Genomic DNA, 18,216 nt, shown 5'->3' with positions numbered 1-18,216 from the left:
CTCAGCACCTCCTTCTAATTTACCACATATCACATCACCATGCTTAATCTCCCTCCGAGCACAGACAAGTATCTCTCATTGTCCAAATTCCTGCCACCTGAACTTTAACTCAGGAACCAAACAGATGCAGATTTAAAAGGATGCTTGTACTTCTAGTAATTATCTGTAATTTCTTATTAGCTTTTCTGTCTCCCTGACTGCATACTCTGTGAGAATAGGGACTTTACTATCTTATCCACAGTTATATCCCCTGAAGTGCCTAAAGTGATACCCAGCACATAGTGGATGCTGAAAAAAATACTTGGTGAATGAACAAATGGACCAGTTCCTTTTGGATATTTGTATTAATTCCAATATTTTGCTATTACAGCATCACTGCAATACACCCTTTGGGCAAATATGCTAGAATTTCTGTAGGCTGGCTAGCTAGAATTAGAATTGCCAGATCAGAGGAATTTTGCAAGCTATACTCCCCTTCAGTCACTCCTTCCTTACCCCTCACTGAAACCAGGCTGGCTAAGGACTCCCATGCCTCTGAATAGTCAAGTTCTGTTGTTCATGTGTTGATTTCTGTCTTGCCTCACCAAGCCTTGTTAAGACACCTGTCATCATGCTCAACATGAAATACGTCCTTTGGTCTTGGTGAAACCGATTTCTACCTCAAGAAGTACATAATAAAGTATGTAAAGACGATCAGCAGGAAAGCAAAGCCATGAGATTGCTGGAGCAGTGAGGGAAAGTTACATGTTTTCTGCCTGATTTCATGCCCTCCTTGTGTGCTGAACTATAACTGAACAAGAGTTCTTAGGTTCCTGGAAGACATCATCTTCTCCCCACCCTCCTGTCCATCTGTCCCTCGCTAATTACATTTCACACTTTGGAGGTAGATTAGCACATCTTCACAGAGGTCTTCTATCTCCCAACAGAGGGTCAATCCCCATATGATGTGCTTTAAGCCACTCTGCAAATCCACAACTATTTAAACAGAGCTAGTAATCTATTTAATCCTTGTTACCACCCTTATGGCAGAAAACTCAAGAGCTAAAGAGCCTCTTGATGAAAGTGAAAGTGGAGAGTGAAAAAGCTGGCTTAAAACTCAACATTCAGAAAACGAAGATCATTGCATCCGGTCCCATCACTTCATGCCAAATAGATGGGGAAACAATGGAAACAATGACACTTTATTTTGGGGGGCTCCAAAATCACTGCAGATGGTGACTGCAGCCATGAAATTAAAAGATGCTTGCTCCTTGGAAGAGAAGCTATGACCAACCTGCTGCTGCTGCTGCTGCATCGCTTCAGTCGTGTCCAACTCTGTGCGACCCCATAGACGGCAGCCCACCAGGCTCCCCCGTCCCTGGGATTCTCCAGGCAAAAGTACTAGAGTGGGTTGCCATTGCCTTCTCCAATGCATGAAAGTGAAAAGTGAAAGTGAAGTTGCTCAGTTGTGTCTGACTCTTAGTGACCCCATGGACTGCAGCCTGCCAGGCTCCTCCGTCCATGGGATTTTCCAGGCAAGAGTACTGGAGTGGGGTGCCACTGCCTTCTCCATGACCAACCTAGACAGCATATTAAAAAGCAGAGACATTACTTTACCAACAAAGGTCTAGTCAAAGCTATGGCTTTCCAGTAGTCATATAGGGATGTAAGAGTTGGACTATAAAGAAAGCTGAGCACTGAAGAACTGATCCTTTTGAACTGTGGTGTTGGAGAAGCCTCTTGAGAGTCCCTTGGATTGCAAGGAGATCCAATCAGTCCATCCTAAAGGAAATCAGTTCTGAATATTCATTGAAAGGACTCATGCTGAAGCTGAAACTCCAATACGTTGGCCACCTGATGCGAAGAACCAGCTCATTGGAAAAGACCCTGATGCTGGGAAAGACTGAAGGCAGGAGGAGAAGGGGAAGACATGAGATGGTTGGATGGCATCACTGACGTGATAGACATGAGTCTGAGTAGGCTCTGGGAGTTGCTGATGCACAGGGAAGCCTTGCATGATGTAGTCCATGGGGTCGCAGAGTCACACATGACTGGGCGACTGAACTTCCTAGTTAGATGGTGAGCATTATGAGGGCAGGGGCCATATTTTTTCTTTTTTTAACTCTAAAATACTAGTTTCCAGTAAGTATCTGATCCAACACTAAATATCTGTTTCCGGACTGAGCTGAGCCTTAAGGAGATGGCTGAGATCTGAATTTTAGAGAAAAGGGAGTGGCCCCCATCTCCTAGTGACTGCGTGCAGGATCACATTCATAAACAACAATGGTTCCTCCCTATCATATCTCTGCTCAACAGTGCAGCTGTGTCTCCACAAGAACAGCGAAGGGCTGAAAATGTGGTAGATTTTTCTGATAGAGGTCAGGAATCTGACTGTGCCAGGTAAGATGATGCTAGATTAAAAGAGAAAAGACACTAGATATGTATTAGGTGCCTGGCTTTACCATATGCACTGTGGCAGAATGAAAATGCAAATGAAAATCACTGCAGTCCTTGAATAGGTTTCAGTTTACTTTAAAATATGTTATTTATTAAAGCATGGTATGAGACAATACACAGTAAAGTGAGGTGCTACCAATGTTCTGGGCACAGGAGAGAAACTTTAAGGAAGCTTATGTACTGGGCCTTAAGGGGTAAGTACTAGTAGGAGGGGAGAAGACAGAATGGGAATCCAGTCCTGGGATTGACCAATGAGAGAAGGGAGGCTGGTCTTGGGATGCAGAGGACCAGCAGGGAAAAGGTTTCGACCAAAGCAGACATTTTAAGTTAGGTTGTGAGAAGTGATACCTTTCCATTCCTACTCTGTCCTCTAAACATATAGCCCTCGTGGTTTAGGAACAGAGTTGCCAACCAACCTGTATTCCTTTGCTTAACTGGTTCCCTATGTTTAACACATGGACTCTTGACTTTATTCTGCTTTCCCAAATAGGCTCAATGAATGGTAAAGTATTTGCTGACCAGTAAACACATGTCTAGTCCATGCAACTCATCACTTCTTGCCGTGGTTGGACAGCTAACCTGTTCTACTACTCATGATCTTGCCAATTCTTTCCTATGTACTATCAGAGTCGCTTCTCTAAAACACACATTTGATCATATATACAAACCCTTCATTTCTTCCCACTTTTCCCAATACTTACTGCCCTCACTCAGCACACACCACCATCATCTCTTACCTGGATCACTGCTACAATCTCCTACCTTGTCCCTCCTTTTCCACTCACACCCCACCCCTCCCAAGTCTGTTTTCCATATAACAACTATACTCATCTTCTTAAAACCTTTCAGAGCAGGTCATTCCTTTGCTTAAAAGCCTCTGATGGCATCCCAATCCACCCCAAGTAAAAGTCAAAGTCTCTACAGTAGCTATACAGTCCTTCACAATGCCTTCATCCTAAACCTCACTTCCAACCTACTGCTCTCTTACCTTCACTCACCCCACCTTCCTAACAACAACTGGAACACAACGCACATGCTTCCACCTTCAGGTCTTTGCTTTGCCTGTTCCTTGACTTGGAAGCCTCTTCCTGCAGATATGCACATGGCTCCCCACTCACTTTCTTCAGCTTTTTGTTCAAATGTCACTTCACCAGAGCAACCTTCCTTGACCACATCATATAAAATAGCACCCCCTCAACCCTCAACTGTCATTCTCTGTTCTTTCCCCTTTTCATAGTCCTTATACCTGATATGTGACATTTTCATCTGTTTACAGGCTGCATCCCACAGCAGAATATAAATTCCAGGAGAGTAGGAATATTACCTATTTTCTCTATAGCTAATACATATTTAATAAACTTTCCTTGAGATTAAAAATTAGACTCCTTATTGTGAACTCCTGAGCCCTTCCTAATCTGCTACTGCTAAGTCACTTCAGTCATGTCCAACTCTGTGTGACCCTATAGATGGCAGCACACCAGGCTCCGCCGTCCCTGGGATTCTCCAGGCAAGAACACTGGAGTGGGTTGCCATTTCCTTCTCCAGTGCATGGAAGTGAAAAGTGAAAGTGAAGTCGCTCAGTCGTGTCTGACCCTCAGCAACCCCATGGACTGCAGCCTACCAGGCTCCTCCGCCCATGGGTCCTCACCTAATCCCACAGCCTCAGCTCTGGCTTCTCTTCCCCTTGTACACCATGGTTCAGTGTGGAGAACATTTATACCTACCTCCTTGACACAAAACGATCTCTTTCTCTTCTACAAGTTCTGCTTCAAAAGGCTGGTCTTCCCTCCTCTGCCTAACACTCTCATCAAGACTCAATCAAGTTCTCCCCTCAGGGCTCTATTCCTACCTACAGGTCTGGGCTAAGTCCACCCCCAACACAGCTCCCTCCCTGGGTTTCTCTTCAGCACAGCTCCTAAGACTACGTAAATTATGGTGACTGTTACCTATTGTTCAGTGGTCTTCTAGGGGGTCAAGTTCCTTGTCTTAGGAACCTTCAAATCTTCAGAGGCCAGAACCATTTCGGGACATAAGGACAGTCAAGAGTTTGCAAGATTAAATAGGTAAAAAGAGCCTTGGTGTGAGTTAGCCACTATGAATTAGATCACCTTTAGGGCATTCCAATGCAAGTCACACCTCAGACTGTAATGATCCAGTGATGTCTTACAAACACTGCTTATCCTTCTTCCAGATATAACTGAACTCATAATCAATACCTTTTAAAAATTAACAAGGAGTATTAAATATTTCCCTCCCTCATGCTGACATAAAGAGGACCTTGGCCAAAAGATGGAGCCCAAAGCAAAGAACTGGAAACAGTACATGCTAAGTTGAGAAGGCCCAATGTCATGGGCCCCTAAAAGGCTCCACAACTAACAAATGTGTAGTTTCCTTAGGCAAATCACACACATCTCCTGGAGATCCAATTTTCTCATCTATGACACAGACTCCCTGAACTGAAGAAATAAGAGTTTTACCAGTGAAAGGGTGAAAAAGTATATCCAGAAAGGACATTTACAACTGTAAAGCGACATGTTCCTCCAACTATACCCTATACCAACCCTGTGGGAGAACTCCCCTAAAGCTAATACTCAGGAAACTTTGTAGTTTTAAAACTTTGCAAAGCTGAAAACCAGAGTCTGGCAGCTAATGAGTAAAAATAATGTTAGTTATTTGTTATATATTTTAAAATATTATATTTATACTATATATAATCTTTATTATATTTAATATAAAATGTATTTAGTTACGTATATTATATACAATTGGCTACCTAATGCCCTAACACTCTAGATTTATGCTGTCTAATACAGTATCCACTAGCCACATGTGAATACTGAATACTTGTAATGTGGCTAGCCCAAATTAGGACATGCAGTTAAGTGTGAAACATGGATTTCAAAGACTTAGTACAAAAAAAGAGTAAAACATGTCATTAACAATTTTAAAACGTTGATTCATGTAGAAATGGTAAGAATTTGGCTATATTAGTTTAAATAGTATACATTACTAAAATTAACCTCACCCTTTTTTTTTTTTTTTTTTAACATTGTGGCTACTAGAAAATTTTAAATTATCCATGTAGCTTGTATTATGTTTGTTTTGGATAACACTGTTCTCAAATTGTTCTAGATCTCCACCTCAGGTCATTCTCTCTAGGTGACTGAATCATCTTTCTAATTTTGCATCCTACCATACATCCCATGCTTTCTACAAGTGGACTCTGCCCTGACTATATTATTATTCTTTCACGTTTCCTTGCCTTTGCACATCCTGTTCTGACCGTTGTTTATTTTCTTCCCTCAGCTCTAGACGAAAAATTCTGACTCAAACTTCTAGAACTAGTTCAACAGTCTCTTCCTTTCTGAAGCTTTTCCAGATCCTGCATCCTCCCCCTGCCACCTCTGGTATTTGGTCTCTATCTCTATTTCAGAACTGTAGCTGTATTTTCATGTTTTTCTCCCTCAACAACTTCTCAGACTACTTTTCACTTCAGTATTTTCAAAACTATGTATGTTGGAATTTTCCAGAATCACATGGGCAAATTAGAAAAATTGGCCAAGCGTGAAGGGCCCTACCAGGCAACATTTAAAAGCCCCTCACGTGATACATCATAAAAAAGCAACAATTAACATTTATTGAGCATTCACCACAGCCCACACACCCTCTCACTAAATTTTCTCACTGACTCCTTACTGCCAGCCCACAGGAAGCAGGCACCTTCCCTTGACTGGTTCTGAAGGGCGACTCTGGCTAAGAATACCACCTGGCATAGAGCAGGCATTCGAAAAATGTCTGCTGAGTAAATGAATAGGGTCTGGGTAATTCTTACCAAAGGAAAATGAGGAGTTATTTTGAGGATTAAAAAATACAAAAATTAGCAAATTCTGATCTTGAATTATAAAAAGCAGGGGTAAATGGCAAAATGATGGCATTAATAGCTAAATCTAAAAGCTGGCTCCTCTGAAATACTGGCCAAACAGAAAAATCTCTGACAAATCTAGTAAAAGAAGAAATAAAAATAAATAAAATTTAAAATAAGGGGATACAAATGTCTATTGCTCAGGCATATACAAACTAAGGAAGATTTTTAGCAAGAAGACCCACCAGCAGGATTTTCTGATGTCCAGGTGGACAAAGAAAGATATCTTGGTTTTGGTGATACATATAGGACAGGAGCCTGCCAGCAGAATTTTTTTTGAATAATCCTGAGGCAGACTAATTCTGAGTGGCCTGTTCTGAAATGATGGATCAAAGGGGCAATGCAGGTTGCCTTGAATGCGACTACTAGGTATAGTGAAAATGAGTATGGAACACAGTTTCTGCAGTACCAGTGTTTAACAGTTTGGCCAAATGCCATCCAGCTGTGAAGTGATTTCTATCACCCAACTTTACTTTTGCAGATAATTAACAGGTTTCATATGTGATACAATGTTTTGTTTTTTTGTTTTTTTTTTTGAAAAGCAGAATACTTATATACAAACATATACACTAGATGGAGCTTTAAAAACACAAATAGATTCTACCATGGGGTAAGATATAGTAGTTTGCAGCAGACCAGAACAACAACAAAAGCATTTACAAAAAGCATCTAGTTAAATACAACCTATTGGTGTACAAACAGAGAAGGCTAGAATGTTAAAATTCAGGAGAGAAGTAAATCACAGAAAGGATATGGGAAAATATAGTTGTTTTTCCTGGGGGCACTCGCCGATTTTGGCTACAGGCAGGAACCTAAATATTGAGCTTTTCTCAGGCAGAGGGCTATAGCTTGCAGGGGTCACAGATGGGGGTTAAGGGAGATCAGAAACCAGGGAATGGCAGGACTTTGGCAGTCAAGGCTAGAGTGAAAATTTTTTAAACATAAGTGGCTTCAAATACAGCCAGTTTCTTGAAATTTTCGGAATACTGACACAGGGCAGGAACTTGAAAAATCTGAGTTGAAAAACACAGTATTGGGGGGAAAAAAATGAACAGAATTCACGAACTGCCAGTAGAACAGACTCTTGGAGAACACAGCATGCTATCAATAAAAGCACAAGGTCATCCCAGAGGTAGATTATATCTTATCAAAACTGCAAATAATCCATGACTCATATTTAAAAATCTACCTAGAAAGAAAACTCAGAAACAGATGTCTTCACTCACTGTAGTTAATTCTAGATTTTTAAAAAAGAAAGAATAGCAAACCTTTATAAACTTTACAAGAGAAAGGAAGGTGGAACATTTCCTGTTCATTTTATGAGGCCAGTACAACCTCAACACCAAACCCTTTAAGACACTTCAGTAAACTAAAGTTATAGATCACTATCTTATGAATTTAGATGCAAAATCCTAAAATCAAAAAAAAAATTTCAGCCATATCAATGGACAATATACCTTGACTAGACTAAATGATGTTTATTAGAGGAATCAAAGGATGGATTTAATATTTAAAATTCAACTGACTTAGCCTTCTACTCCTCTTTATCTCAGATTCTCCTTTCTCCCTTGCATTTTGTACATTTCTCTTTTGCCTTCCCTTCTTAGAGTTGAAGAGTCAGAACAGCCCTGCCTTGGGAGATGAGAAAGGTGGTGTGGCAATGTACCCACCTGCATCAAGAGTGCTGAGGGCAGGTGGAAGAAATGGTTAGCATGGCTGAGATACCAGCAACACTGAGCAGATAAGCAAATGTACTGAGGATGTTGAGAGCCTGGATTCTCACTGCTGGAAAAAATTATCTAATAAAATTGAAAGGAGAGAAGCTAGGAAAACCACCTGGAGTACGGGACTGGAATGTAACTCAAAATTTTAAATACACAGAAATAGTTATATTAAAAAAAAATAAGGGGATAAACCAATAAAATATCCAACAGTGTGTTAAGAAATGTGAAAGATCTTAGTGAAGTGGGTTATTTTAAAATCCTAGGCCACCAATGTTGACAGAAAAAAGGAGAGACAGTAATTGAGGAAGAAATAGAAAAAATCATCCTTGCTATAAAAAGCCTGGATCCAAATATTTTATAGGTAAATTATTTCAAAAGACAGAACTGAAAAGCAATCAAAATGTTTCTACAAATTACTGTGAGCATGCCACCAAAACCTGCCAAAGATCTACCTCTTGCTCTGAGGGTTGCTTTACTTAAGAACACAGATGTAATTTAAAAAAAATTGTTTTAATCATCTATTGTAACCAATAGGATTTTATCCCAGTAAATGTTAGGAGCAATTTAAATGTTCTATGAGAAATGGTTAATTTTGGCATATCATACTAAGCAACATAAAACAGCTTTAAAAATGATTTTAAAAATGAAAGATTCTCTCAAAAATTATACTTAATGTTTAAAGGAAGTTTTTAAGGGAAAAACACGCATAGGGAGAAAAGAAGGAAATTCATGAGAATAAATAAAGAAGTGCTAAAAGAATTTTCTACTAAAAAGTCTGTATTAAATATATGTTCACATACTTTGATAAAATGTATTTTAATAAAGGTAGTAGAAGTCACAGAAAAATCAGGAAAAAAATTGTATGTTTGAAATATGTCTTAGAGGAATAGGTTTTGACATACTAACACTGTCATAAAAACAAATTTCTTAAAACTGTTCAGTTAAAGTCACACTGTTTCATGCAGTTACTTTACCAAAAAATGAGCATCACCACAACTGGAAAAATTACATTTTTGCTATGTGAGGAGAAGAAAATGCAGAAAGCATAAAATGATTTCTTAGGGTTAAGTGATTACTAATGTTCGTTCCCGTAACACCCACTTGAAGCATGTGTACTCTGGAACAAAGGATGAAAGAAGTCAGGTGGCCCTGCTTCACAAAAGCAGGAAGCCCCGTACAGAGATAGATGGGTAAGCACATCACCCCGTGACCTAAGAGAGCACTGTGACAAGCACGCATAGTGCACAGGAGAGGCACTTGATCTTACCCAGGGGAAGCAGGGTCTGGATTGAAGCTTAAAGACTGGCACAGTCAGCTCAGGAAGAGGTTAAGAAAGGGGGGCCTCCACACAGAGGGAGCCCGAATATCCCTGACCACAAATATCCTGACCTGGTTCAGCAAGTGGCTTGGTTTCCCTAGAGCATTGTGTCTGAGTTGCAGGGACCTGAGACAGCTTTTGCTGGGTCTGTTCATCCTGATGACCGAGCCACAGAGCTCTCGGGTTCTAAAGTCAATAGACACCAGGCCCTGGTCCCTTTGCATTGCCTCCCCTTCAAGATACAACACCAAGAAACCTGGTCTCTACAAGCAGCTTTTGCTTATAAAACCTTCCTCGTTTCTTACTTTTCTGGTGGCTTCAACTTTAAGAATGGTAAACAGCTTTTCAAAATCCTAACTAAAAACACAGTACACATATAATGAAAAAAAAAAAAAGAATGCATAGTGTTTACACAGCTATGGTTACTAACAATCTATACATAGATCTCCAAGATTTGGGGGTATCTCACCTGACCCATCTCTGCTCCCACTGCCCTCCCACCATAGGGCAACTTCAATTGTTTGTTAGCCAAGACCTGGGAGAAGGTCTTACCCGCAGGAGCCCCAACTTTCAGACTCTTGCTCTTGCACATCATTCACAGCAATCTTTAATTGTACAATTCACTGCTTAAAAACATGGGCTCAAACTACAACAGTCTCCTCGCAGCTCCCTGAACACACCAGACACACATCCCACTGTTTCTCCTAACCAGAGCACTCTGCCCCAGACCTGAATGTTAACTCCCACACTTCCTTCCATTCATTCATTCATACAGTCATTGAGCAAATAGTTAATGAACCCCTATGATATGTTAGGACACTTCTAGGCAATTGGGAAACATTAGTAAACAAAAAGCAGAGACCATTACAAATTTTGTTCACTAATGTATCCCAACCACCTAGAAAAGTGTCTTGGGCTTCCCTCATGGCTCAGCTGGTCAAGAATCCACCTGCAATGCGGGAGACCTGGGTTTGATCCCTGGGTTGGGAAGATCTCCTAGAGAAGGGAAAGGCTACTCACTCCAGTATTCTGGCCTGGAGAATTCCATGGTCTGTATAGTCCATGGGGTTGCAAAGAGTAGGACAAGACTGAGCGACTTTCACTTCACTTCTTCAGAAAAGTGTCTTAACACAACATAGGGATTCAGTGACTATCTGCTGAATGAATGAATGGATTACCAAGGCCAAAAAGAAAAAAGCCCAAACTCCCCTGTATTCTCATCTTCCCACACCCACTATCACACAGGACAACGGTTTCAGGTGTAGGCCCCTCATCTTCTTGCCTCCCAACCCGTGTGCCCAGATGCTCAGTTATGTCAGACTCTTTGTGACCCCATGAACTGTAGCCTGCCAGGCTCATCTGTCCACAGGATTCTACAAGCAAGAACACACTGGAGTGGGTTGCCATTTCCTTCTGCAGGGATTTTCTCAACACAGGGATAAAACCCATATCTCCTGTATTGGCAGGTGGATTTTTTTTTTTACTATGAGCCACCTGGGAAGCTCCTCAACCCCTGACCACAGTCAGTCAGCTGTACTCCCACTCCTTTCATTTTCACTTGCTTTGACCCTGCTCCTATTCAAACATACAATCTTCACTGACTCTTTCCCACAGGCACCCTTTCCTCTCCCTTCTGCACTTACAGCAGGCTCTGGATCTCTGCAGCAACACTTGACACCACCTTTCTAGTGCTATACTTCTAAATGAGGCTGTCTTTCCCTACTAAATTAACTTCCTGGATAAGTAGTCACATGACTCACTATTCAACTTTTGTACCCCTAACAGAAGCAGAAGATATTAAGAAGAGGTGGCAAGAATACACAGAACTGTACAAAAAAGATCTTCATGACCAAGATAATCACGATGGTGTGATCACTCACCTAGAGCCAGACATCCTGGAATGTGAAGTCAAGTGGGCCTTAGGAAGCATCACTACGAACAAAGCTAGTGGAGGTGATAGAATTCCAGTTGAGCTATTTCAAATCCTGAAAGATGATGCTGTGAAAGTGCTACACTCAATATGCCAGCATATTTGGAAAACTCAGCAGTGGCCACAGGACTGGAAAAGGTCAGTTTTCATTCCAATCCCAAAGAAAGGCAATGCCAAAGAATGTTCAGACTACCGCACAATTGCACTCATCTCACACGCTAGTAGAGCAATGCTCAAAATTCTCCAAGCCAGGCTTCAGCAATATAGGAACCGTGAACTTCCAGATGTTCAAGCTGGTTTTAGAAAAGGCAGAGGAACCAGAGATCAAATTGCCAACATCTGCTGGATCATGGAAAAAGCAAGAGAGTTCCAGAAAAACATCTGCTTCTGCTTTATTGAGTATGCCAAAGCCTTTGACTGTGTGGACCACAACAAACTCTGGAAAATTCTTCAAGAGATAGGAATACCAGACCACCTGACCTGCCTCTTGAGAAACCTATATGCAGGTCAGGAAGCAACAGTTAGAACAGGACATGGAACAACAGACTGGTTCCAAATAGGAAAAGGAGTACGTCAAGGCTGTATGTTGTCACCCTGCTTATTAACTTATATGCAGAGTACATCATGAGAAACGCTGGGCTGGAAGAAGCACAAGCTGGAATCAAGATTGCCGGGAGAAATATCAATCACCTCAGATATGCAGATGACACCACCCTTAGGGCAGAAAGTGAAGAGGAACTAAAAAGCCTCTTGATGAGAGTGAAAGTGGAGAGTGAAAAAGTTGGCTTAAAACTCCACATTCAGAAAACGAAGATCATGGCATCTGGTCCCATCACTTCATGGAAAATAGATGGGGAAACAGTGGAAACAGTGTCAGGCTTTATTTTTGGGGGCTCCAATATCACTGCAGATGGTGACTGCAGCCATGAAATTAAAAGACGCTCACTCCTTGGAAGGAGGGTTATGACCAACCTAGATAGCATATTCAAAAGCAGAGATATTACTTAGCCAACAAAGGTCCGTCTAGTCAAGGCTATGGTTTTTCCAGCAGTCATGTATGGACGTGAGAGTTGGACTGTGAGGAAAGTTGAGGGCTGAAGAATTGATGCTTTTGAACTGTCGTGGTGGAGAAGACTTTTGAGAGTCCCTTGGACTGCAAGGAGATCCAACCAGTCCATTCTAAAGGAGATCAGTCCTGGGTGTTCTTTGGAAGAAATGATGCTAAAACTGAAACTCCAGTACTTTGGCCACCTCATGCAAAGAGTTGACTCATTGGAAAAGACTCTGATGCTGGGAGGGATTGGGGGCAGGAGGGGAAGGGGACGACAGAGGATGAGAATTTGAATGAACTCCAGGTGTTGGTGATGGACAGGGGGGCCTGGCTTGCTGCGATTCATGGGGTCACAAAGAGTTGGACACGACTAAGTGACTGAACTGAACTGAAGGGCCATGCTCACAGAAAGAGAACCACTGACAAAGGGAAATTTCTGCCTAAAAAGGCCCATTTGTAGGGCGAGTGTTCTGTCATGCCCTGTCCTCCATCGTCATCAAACTGCAGCCTGAGGAAGGTAACCCAAGTGAACACTGTCAGGCCATTCTAGGAGAATACAGCTGAACCAGAGTGCTTTAGGGAACACAGGCTTAAAAGTGAAGTTTAAAGAGGTCCCTAAGTTCACTGCTCAGAACACAGATCCATTTTCACCATCAAAACGTAATCCTACCCCCAACGTAGAAATGATCATCACCTCCATGATGTGTTAAGTATGTTAAGTCATCTGAATTCTCACAAGCTGCTGAGGAAACACTTTATATGGAAAGGTGCTGATGACAGTGATTTCCATGACAGTGATTTCCTCCGGCTCTCCTCAAACCAAGTAACTGTTTTGTTCTAGTTTTGTTACTTGTCTTACTCCTGAAGGCTCACTCATTAAAATGAAAACATATAACAAGAAGTAAAATAATATAAAAGCATGATATACTGTGTTTCAGTTCAGTTCAGTCGCTCAGTCTCAGTCGTGTCCGACTCTTTGCGACCCCATGAATTATGGAGGCTGAAAAGTCCATAGCCTGCTATCTAATTTACTGTAAACTGCTTTTAAAGAACATCAGTAACTTTTATCTGATTCGACTGTCTCCTGCCCTAGCAACTAGAATTTGTGACTTTTTCCCCCCCTAACTGTAAGGAGAGTGTGGATTAAAACACCAACTGAACCTTGTTATATTTTCACGGATAGACTCTACGTAATTCAATGGGTAAGCTCAGAGTTAGGATGCTTCTAGAAAGTGCCTCCTCTCTCACAAGAATAAATAGGTTCACAAATCAGCATCATATTAATTAAGTTGAAGGCTGGATATCTTGGGACGTGCATTATTATACCTGTTAAAGCAGAAAAGAACACGAAAAGCTACGGGACAATCTTCCTTTGTTGTTTCCCTCCTTGCCCGGGAAGAGACCATCTCCAGCCTCTTCCTAAGCAAGTCCAGACCAGGCTTCTCTGGCCCCTGGGTCAGAAGCTGGGGCTCCTCTCTCCTTCACTCACAGTCACTTTCTCCTCTACAGTTTTCTATCCTGTCACCCCACCCTCCAGATTCCTAATCGAAAGAGTTCAAAGAACTGGCTTGGCACTCGGGAGTCTCAACACTGGCACTCCCCAACACGTCCACTCTCAACTCCTCCCACAAGACCACCCCTCGCTGGTCCCCTCCTTCCCACAATGCAGGCCCCCTTCGGAGAAGCCCGCTCCGCCCAGCTCTGGACACTCTGGTTTCGCAAGGCTAGGAGGCTCCGAGGGGGCGAAAGAGCCGGGAAGCGGATTCGCTCCAGTAGGGAACAATGACCGCTCCAAATACGCCCCGGGGTAGCTACGGGCTGCTCACCTGGTGCCTGGCCGTTGGAGGCCTCGGGGCCATCCCTGCGTCGCCGGGCAGGGCTCCCAGGGACAGGGTCTGGGGAGAGAGAAGAGGGCCCACTCAGCCGGCTGTGACCGCCGAGCCCACCGCCGCCCGCCCGCCTCCGCCGCCCACGACCCCAGCCACTTCTCCAGAGCAGAGAGGTGGGGAAGCGCGCGGGCCCCGCCTGGGCCTGCCTCCCAAATCTGAGTCGTCCCGGCCAGACACCCTCCTCCGGCCACGCCCAGTCCCACCCGCGGGACTGTGGGCGCGGCGGCGCGCACGCACGCCAAGCCCGGGGGAGGAGCCGCCCCGACCCGCGCACTCGGAATCACCGCGTGCTGGGGCTCCCGACTTCGCGGCCTCGGGCCCACACGGGGCTCCGGCCAGCTCCTCCCGCCCCCGCTGCAGGCCTAGTTCTCGGCAATTCTGAAGCGCTCGGGGCGGCCCAAAGTGGCCTTAGCCGCACGGCGGGTGGACAATGGCCCCAGCGGCCCGGTAGAGCGGCAGGTGCGCCTGCGCACGCGGAGCCGGGCTCCCTCCACCCCCGGCCGTGGCGGGCGCGCGACTACACTTCCCAGAGGCGCCCGCGCCTGGGTCCCACCGAAGCTGCCGGGGAGGACGCGCGTTTTCCCGAGGCGCCCGGGTGGGGACTGCTGTCAGGGCCCAACGGGCCAGAGAGTGGAGCCTGAGTACTCCTGCGTCCGAGTAACAATCACCGAGCGTCTTCTCTGTGCCAGGGGCGTGTTGCTTGTGGCAGGATACTGCGATAAATCGGGCAGGAAAGATCCTGCTTTTGGAAAGCGAGCGTACTACACTCCTGTGGACTAGGCAGTAAGACGTAAATATATCAACAAGACAATTTCACTTACTGACTTCAGCCATAGCAATGAGACAGTGAAGGGCACGGGGCAACATCGTCTCTTCTATGCCGTTTTCACTCGTGGGTCAGTGCTGAAGGCTTGGACACGGACTCCCCAGACCACATATACTACGACTAAAATACCTGATGAAATAGTTGGTACTAGAGAAAGAACAGAAAGCCTTCAGATGAATCCCCTGGTAGCCTCCTGAACCGTATTAAAAAAAAAAAACAAACTGTACTGTGGTTCTTGTGGTTTAGTCGCTAGTCCTGTCCGACTGTTGCCATCCCATAGACTGCAGCCCACAGGCTCCTCTGTCCATGGGATTTTCCAGGCAAGAATACTGGAGTGGATGGTCATTTCCTTCTCCAGGGGATCTTCCAGACCCAGGGATCCAACCGGGGTCTCCTACGTTGAAGGTGGCTCCTTTACTTGACTGAGCCACCAGGGAATTACAATGTTCAATCAGTTCAGTCGCTCAGTCGTCTCCATCTCTTTAGGACTCCATGGACTGCAGCACACCAGGCTTCCCTGTCCATCAACAACTCCTGGAGCCTACTCAAATTCATGTCCATTGAGTTGGTGATGCCATCCGGCCATCTCATCCTCTGTGGTCCCCTTCACCTCCTGCCTTCAATCTTTCCGAGCATCAGGGTCTTTTCAAATGAGTGAGTTCTTCACATCAGGTGGCCAAAGTATTGGCGTTTCAGCTTCAGCATCAGTCCTTCCAATGAATATTCAGGACTGATTTCCTTTAGGTTGGACTGGTTGGATCTCCTTTCAGTCCAAGGGACTCTCAAGAGTCATCCCCAGCACCACAGTTTGAAAGCATCAGTTCTTTGGTGCTCAGCCTTCTTTATGGTTCAACTCATATCTGTACATGACTACTGGAAAAACCATAGTTTCAACTGTATGGACCTTTGTCGGCAAAGTGATGTCTCTGCTTTTTTAATACGCTAAGTTTGTCATAGCTTTTCTTCCAAGGAGCAAGCATCTTTTAATTTCATGGCCGCAGTCAGCATCTGCAGTGATTTTGGAGCCCAAAAAAATAAAGTCTGTCACTATTTCCACTGTTTCCCTATCTGTTTGCCATGAAGTGTTGGGACCAGATGCCATGATCTTAGTTTTCTGAATGTGGAGTTTCAAGGCAACTTTTTCACTCTCCACTTTCACTTTCATCAAGAGACTCTAGTTCTTTTTCCCTTTCTGCCATAAGGGTGGTGTTATCTGCATATCTGAAGTTATTGATATTTCTCCCGGCAATCTTGATTCCAGCTTGTGCTTCATCTAGCCCAGCGTTTCTCATGATGTACTCTGCATAGAAGTTAAATAAGCAGGGTGACAATATACAGCCTTGACGTACTCCTTTTCCTATTTGGAACCAGTCTGTTGTTCCATGTCCTGTTCTAACTGTTGCTACCTGACCTGCATACAGATTTCTCAGGAGGTAGGTCAGGTGGTCTGGTATTCCCATCTCTTGAAGAATTTTCCAGAGTTTGTTGTGGTCCACACAGTCAAAGGCTTTGGCATACTCAATAAAGCAGAAGCAGATGTTTTTCTGGAACTCTCTTGCTTTTTCCATGATCCAGCAGATGTTGGCAATTTGATCTCTGGTTCCTCTGCCTTTTTAAAATCCAGGTTGAACATCTAGAAGTTCATGGTTCATGTACTATTGAAGCCTGGCTTGGAGAATTTTGAGCATTACTTTACTAGCACATAAGATGCGTGCAATTGTGTGGTAGTCTGAACATTCTTTGGCATTGCCTTTCTTTGGGATTGGAATGAAAATGGACCTTTTCCAGCCCTGTGGCCACTGCTGAGTTTTCCAAATTTGCTGGCATATTGAGTGCAGCACTTTCACAGCATCACCTTTTAGGATTTGAAATAGCTCAACTGGAATTCTATCACCTCCACCAGCTTTGTTCGTAGTGATGCTTCCTAAGGCCCACTTGACTTCTCATTCCAAGATGTCTGGCTCCAGGTGAGTGATCATACCATTGTGGTTATCCGCAATGGTCGTGAAGATCTTTTTTATATAGTTCTGTGTATTTTTGCCACCTCTTCTTAATATCTTCTGGTTCTGTTAGGTCCATAGCATTTCTGTCCTTTATTGTGCCCATCTTTGCCTGAAATGTTCCCTTGGTATCTCTAATTTTCTTGAAAAGATCTCTAGACTTTCCCATTCTATCATTTTCCTCTATTTCTTTGCACTGATCGCTGAGGAAGACTTTCTTATTTCTCCTTGCTATTCTTTGGAACTCTTTCAAAGGAGTTCAAAGGAGTTCAAACTCTTTGAAAGGAGTTCTTTGGAAATCTTTCAAAGGAAAGGTATATCTTTCCTTTTCTCCTTTGTCTTTCACTTCTCTTCTATTCACACCTATTTGTAAGGCTTCCTCAGACAACCATTTTGCCTTTTTGCATTTCTTTTCCTTGAGGATGGTCTTGATCCCTGACTCCTGTACAATGTCATGAACCTCTGTCCATAGTTCTTCAGGTACTTTGTCTATCAGATCTAATCCCTTGAATCTATTTGTCACTTCCAGTGTATAATCGTAAGGGATTTGATTTAGGTCATACCTGAATGGTTTAGTGGTTTTCCCTACTTTCTTCAATTTAAGCCTGAATTTGGCAATAAGGAGTTCATGATCTGAGCCACAGTCAGCTCCTGGTCTTGTTTTTGTTGACTGTATAGAACTTCTCTGTCTTTGGCTGCAAAGAATATAATCAATCTGATTTCAGTATTGACCATCTGGTGATGTCCATGTGTAGAGTCTTATCTTGTGTTGTTGAAAGAGGGTGTTTGCTCTGACCAGTGTATTCTCTTGGCCAAACTCTATTAGCCTTTGCCCTGCTTCATTCTGTACTCCAAGGCCAAATTTGCCTGTTACTCCAGGTATTTCTTGACTTCCTACTTTTGTGTTCCAGTCCCCTATAATGAAAAGGACATGTTTTTTGGGTGTTATTTCTAAAAAGTCTTGTAGGTCTTCATAGAACTGTTCAACTTCAGCTTCTTCAGCATTACTGGTTGGGGCATAGACTTGGATTACTGTGATATTGAATGGTTTGCCTTGGAAATGAACAGAGATAATTCTATCGTTTTTGAGATTGCATCCAAGTACTGCATTTTGGACTCT

General features: G+C 43.4%; 1 protein-coding gene across 8 annotated transcripts in view; it reads right to left on the bottom strand.

The window, feature by feature from the left end:
- The window catches only part of ZFP90 (ZFP90 zinc finger protein), a 32,399-nt gene extending 17,665 nt beyond the window's left edge, over nucleotides 1-14,734 (bottom strand). For 5 of the 8 annotated variants that reach the window (XR_001919472.1, XR_001919474.1, XR_001919473.1 and 2 more), the window contains exon 1: nucleotides 14,208-14,510. Coding sequence is in view for 5 of the 8 variants with exons in the window: in XM_013971261.2 (XP_013826715.1) it covers nucleotides 14,208-14,240 (33 nt within the window). In the remaining 3 variants the exon portion in view is untranslated. Of the gene's footprint in view, nucleotides 1-14,207; nucleotides 14,512-14,554 lie in introns of those variants that run through there. The other 3 variants (XM_013971260.2, XM_013971259.2, XM_018062191.1) reach the window with 2 other exon arrangements.

This window comes from Capra hircus, chromosome 18 (assembly GCF_001704415.2).
Source record: "Capra hircus breed San Clemente chromosome 18, ASM170441v1, whole genome shotgun sequence".
Lineage (NCBI taxonomy): Eukaryota > Metazoa > Chordata > Mammalia > Artiodactyla > Bovidae > Capra > Capra hircus.
The sequence above is the reverse complement of the archived record's forward strand: the minus strand, read 5'-3'. Positions and strand labels throughout refer to the sequence as shown.